The sequence below is a fragment of the Mauremys mutica genome, chromosome 13, assembly GCF_020497125.1.
Source record: "Mauremys mutica isolate MM-2020 ecotype Southern chromosome 13, ASM2049712v1, whole genome shotgun sequence".
Lineage (NCBI taxonomy): Eukaryota > Metazoa > Chordata > Testudines > Geoemydidae > Mauremys > Mauremys mutica.
The window spans coordinates 57,900,657-57,905,717 of record NC_059084.1 but is presented as its reverse complement, the minus strand read 5'-3'; the positions used below and the strand labels follow the sequence as shown (position 1 = coordinate 57,905,717).

Sequence of the window (5,061 nt, the reverse complement as noted above, 5' to 3'; positions counted from 1 at the left end):
ACCTCCTGCTGGTCGGCTTGGGAATTTGCTCTATTCCAGTTTGGATCATCTCCTGGGTGGCTGGTGGCTCACCTGCCTCTGGCCTCATGTCCCTCACGGAACCCAGTGCCCCTTACCCTGGGGTTCGGCCCCAGCAGTACCCCCACTCTGGGTATCTCATCCCCGGGGAACCCCCAACCCTCTGTCCCCACTTTACCTCAGTGGCTGCCAGTCATCACTCAGCCCCCTTTCACTGGTGCAGACTGCAAGGGGGGCAAGGGGATAGGACCAACTGCCTCTGGCTAACCTTGGACGGCACCTCTGCAGCCTGGTCCTTCTCTCTCCACACCTAGAGAGAGACTGATTCAGCTCCTGACTCAAAGCCATTTTATAGGGCCAACTGTGGCTTGATAGGGGTGCGGCCCCAGCTGTGGCTGCTTCCCCAATCAGTCTAGCCTTTCACAGGAGCGGGGTAACTGCTCTGCAACAGAGGACATGCCCCCTGATGGGCCAGCCTATACTCCACTCTGGTCCTGAGGCCTGCCGGGGATATCAGCTGGCGGCTCCTTCATGGGGCCATGAGCACGGGTGTGTATTTGGTGCAGTTTACCCCTGTCCCAGACACCTGCCTCTTCTGCGGCATGAGGGAGACTCTGGCATACATTTACTTAGAGTGCACCAGGTTGCAGCCCCTATATCGTCTCCTCACAAATATACTGTTGCGTTTCTGGCTGTACTTTTCCCCTCACCTGCTTCTCTATGCACTCCTTATCCGTGGCCCCACAAAGTCACGGGACTTTCTGGTCAACCTCCTCTTGGCCCTAGCTAAAATGGCCATCTATAAAACCAAGGAGAGGAGGTTGGCCAATGGAGACTCCTGTGACTGTGGGGCTTCTTTCTGATCCTCTGTCCATTCACACATCCGGGCAGCGTTCCTCTGGGTGATTTCCCCTGGCTCCCTTGACGCCTTCAAGGAGCAGTGGGCGCTGTCCAGGGTTCTCTGCTCGGTGTCCCCGTCAGGCTCCCTTCTTTTGCCCCTCTGACCGCACTCCTGTCCCTGTTCTTTTATTAGTTGTCCCCCGAACTCAGTTGGGTTTTTGAGGTCCTGTAGATCCTCCCCTTAGGCTGGGGGGGGGACCTTTAGCAGTGGGCGGGCTTCTGTCCACCCACTTCCCGGAACCCAATAGGTACAGAGGACATGCCCATAAATGGCTATTGGACAGGATGAGCAGGGATGCAACCTCATGCATGAGGCAACCTTAAACCTCTGACTTCCACAAGCTGGGAGTGGAAGACAAGTGGATCACTGCAACTGCTAGAATAGGCTGCTTGCTGCCTAGCTGACTAGCTTTTGTGGAACCCATTATTAGAAGCCTGTCTCTCCTCATTTATTGTACATGGAGCCCAGGTGCTACAGTGCCCATGACCTTTTCGTAGCTCCGTGACACAGATATGCCCATTCCTCACTTCAGTAATGGTTCTTACTGCTTATTCTGCAATTTTATTCCAGCATTTTCAAAGTAATTTCCAGAGGCACATAACTACTAATATCGCCACTTTGCAAAGGGGAAACTGAGTCCCAAGAAGGAGAAGAGACTTCTCCAAAGGCACACAAGAGATCAGAGCTGGGACTACAACCCATGTCTCCTCATCTCAGCACATGAAGCATATTCAATGGTTGATGTGGGAGGTGATTTTTTGTTATTAGGTGATATGAATAGAAAAAACAGCAACACAGTTTAGATATGAACAGTGTCACAGTTCAGGGCAACTGCACCTGTATCCCCCCCTCTATCAACAGCCAAAGGTGCTCACCTTCTAGGCATCACCTCTCTTGGGCAGAGACACACAGCTCTCTTTCTCCTGACCAGGGCTTTTGCAGGCTGCATAGCTCTGAGTTCCCCAGTAAGCCACGCTGCCCTTGCAGGCCACCTTTGCTTTCTCCTCAGAGATGAGAAACAGTGTAACTGCCACAGTTGTTACCATGCAACCCTTTGGATCAAAGCTCATTTATTCTTAAGGTAAAAAGCACCACAGGGAAAAGCTTAAAACAACAGAAGATCCTATACAGATGCTAAAACACTTTCCAGAGACCACCCTAACATTTTCCAACCCCCCGCCCATGACTCTGAGAGTCCCTTTTTCATGTTGTTGGGCCTTTGGATCCTGGGAATACATAATTTGTAGTCAAAGGTCCCTACCCCAGGAAAAAGCTTCCAAAGATCTGGTTAAGAGGTGGGTCATTTGCATTTGCCTCCTCCCCAGCATTTCTTAGGAAATCTATTCAACTAACAGTTCATTCTCATTTGATCCCATTGTTTCAAATTGTCCTTTGAAACTCAAACAATTTCCCAAGGTTACAGCAGTCATGTCTCCTAGACAAGTTTCATACAGATTTATACCAACACATTTGCATTTTTAAAACAATGAGCTCCTAAGACACTTCCTCTTAATTCATTGTAACTTAATTCCATAAGGGCCATCAAGCATAATGCAGGAAATCACTGTAGCTGTCACAGGCACCACAATGCCTGACATCATCTGCTTTAAGGGTTGTGTTAGGGTTGAGGTTTGAGAGGGTTGCCCAGGAGCCTGCCATAGGCAGTAGGTCGTATGTCCAGACACAGGCGCTAAGGGGACTTTTACAGCATAAATTGAAGTGCCTAGTGATAGCTCACCTATAGAGATAGGCACCATCTCAGTCACAGTAGCAGCCTATATTTGGGCGTTAGACACCTAAATTCCTTTGTGGATGTGGGACATAGAGACCTGAAGATGCATAAAGACACAAATGGGATTTTCAAAAGCCTCCAAGCAGGATATGTGCCTAACTCCCACTGAGGTCAACTTCACAAGTGAGATCTTTGGAACTGCACGACAGAGCTCTAACTTTAAGGTAATGGAGAGACTCCTTTTCTCAATTTCTGTGCGCAATTAATTTTCTTAGGGCACATTGGACCTCTTTGTTTCTCAGGCTGTAGATGAGAGGATTGACCATGGGAGTCAAGACTGTGTAGAAGAGAGAGAACACTTTGTTGAGTTCTCTCAGTGTCTCAGTGTCTGGTAACAAATACACAATCATCAGGGTCCCATAGAAAATTGTAACCACAATGAGGTGAGAGGAGCAAGTGGAAAATGCCTTTCTCCTTCTGGTGGTGGATGGGATTCTCAGGATGGTGGAGATGATAAAAACATAGGATGTCAGGGTTAATAGAAACGTGGGCAGGGTGCCTATGAAGGATAATATAAATGACACCAGTGTGATCAGGCTGGTGTCACTGCAGGAGAGTTTAATCACTGGGGTGAAATCACAAAGGAAATGGTCAATTTCATTGGGGCCACAGAAATGTAACTGTGACATTAAACATGTTACTATGGTTGTTGTCATAAACCCACCCATCCAGGACACACCTGCTAACTGCAGGCATTTTCTGCCATTCATAAGAACCGTATAGTGTAGTGGTTTGCATATTGCCAAATACCGGTCATAGGACATCATGGATAAGAGGTAACATTCACTTGCCGCAAGCACACCAAAGAAATAAAATTGAGTGATGCAGCCATTAACAGAAATGGTTCTGTCCCCAGTCTGGAGACTGGCCAGCATCCTGGGCAGGATGGTGGAGCTGTAGCAGGTCTCCAAGCAGGACAAGTTCCCCAGGAAGAAGTACATGGGGGTGTGAAGGTGCTGATCAGCCACAACTAGAAACACAATGAGGATGTTCCCAGCAACAGTCACGATGTAGATCATTAGAAACAGAAGGAGAAGAAGATTTTGCAGTTCAGAGAGATTTCCAAATCCTAGGAGGGTGAATTCTGTAACATATGTTTGATTCTTCCTTTCTCCATGAGCTGAATATAGATTCCGTCTTCCCCAATTTTCCATAAAATGTATCTATTCATAGATAACAAGTAGTGAGTGTTGAAAGAGATTGCAGTACAATTGAAATCAGGTTACTATCTAGTTGATTGTAGAAAAGTTCAAACTGTATAAAGAGAGAATGATTTATAAATGTTCAAAAGCCAAGACATTGGTTTTATCACATACTCTACACAGTGTTTTGGAATGGAGATTCCCGACTTGCAAGCTCCAGAAGGCAGCTACACTGTTAATTTATACTTCTTCTGACCTAGCTCTTTTTCACAGATGCATAGATGTGAAAGTCAGTCAAGACAGTATATTGTAAGCCGGAGAATTTCCTTCAATTCATTCCTCTTTGACCTAGGGCATACATATTTGAAGTACATCCAGTAGGGAATCCTGTAATCACCAGTTCTGAGCCCCTGGATATCATGAGCCATAGCTCTTCTCCAATAACCCCTGCATCGAGTTAAGCATGTAGTGGAGTTAAGCATATGTAACAAACCTGGAAATACTGGCATTACTTTGTAACAATTCTGTGCATATCTCAATCTGTCGATTTATGATGGATTGCTTGCTATGGGGTAAGATTAAAAGGGGTTGTTAGAGGAACCAGACAATAAACGGGGGGGAGGAGGAAAAAGAAAAGAAAGAAAAAATGACAAAGATAAGGAGCATTGCAGGAAACTCTCATTCACAATTAACCAGGTCATTGGATATCAAAGTTGCTATGTTTTTTTTTTTCACTAAAGGGGGCAAGAGGGAGATCAAAAGACACTGACCAAGTAAAGGATTCACTGTGAGGCACAGGGCCGGTCTACACTAGAAGCACTACAGCAGTGCAGCTGCACCGATGCATCTTGCTGTTGCAGTGAGCCTGGTGAAGATGCTCTGACAGGAGAACACTCTCCCATCAACATAATTATGCCATCTTCACCAGAGGCAGAAGCTATGTTCATGGGAAAGTGTCTCCTGCTGACATAGGGCCGGGGTGGACAGTGCTTCAATCGCTGTAATTTGCTTTGCACATGGGGTATCTTTTTCACACCCCTGAGACACATACTTTACATCCACTTAAGTGGTAGTGTAGACCTGCCCAAAGACAAAGGCTCTGCAGGGAGGCAAACTATCCCACTCAAAAGTTAGATCTGGAAGAACCTGAGCTAAGGAGAGAGAAGTTAAACTCAGGTAAAACAAGAGCTGTGTAGGACACTTGGTTG

General features: G+C 46.7%; 1 protein-coding gene across 1 annotated transcript; it reads right to left on the bottom strand.

Annotated features, from left to right (window-relative positions):
- Nucleotides 1-2,896: 2,896 nt before the first annotated feature.
- LOC123347848 (olfactory receptor 10A4-like) lies at nucleotides 2,897-3,865 on the bottom strand. Its single transcript, XM_044985037.1, has one exon. The coding sequence runs from the start codon at nucleotides 3,863-3,865 to the stop codon at nucleotides 2,897-2,899; it is 969 nt and encodes a 322-aa protein (XP_044840972.1).
- Nucleotides 3,866-5,061: the final 1,196 nt, after the last annotated feature.

Excerpts from the sequence above, each read along its gene's own strand:
- LOC123347848 (XM_044985037.1), bottom strand. The coding sequence starts at position 3,865 with ATGGAAAATTGGGGAAGACGGAATCTATATTCAGCTCATGGAGAAAGG.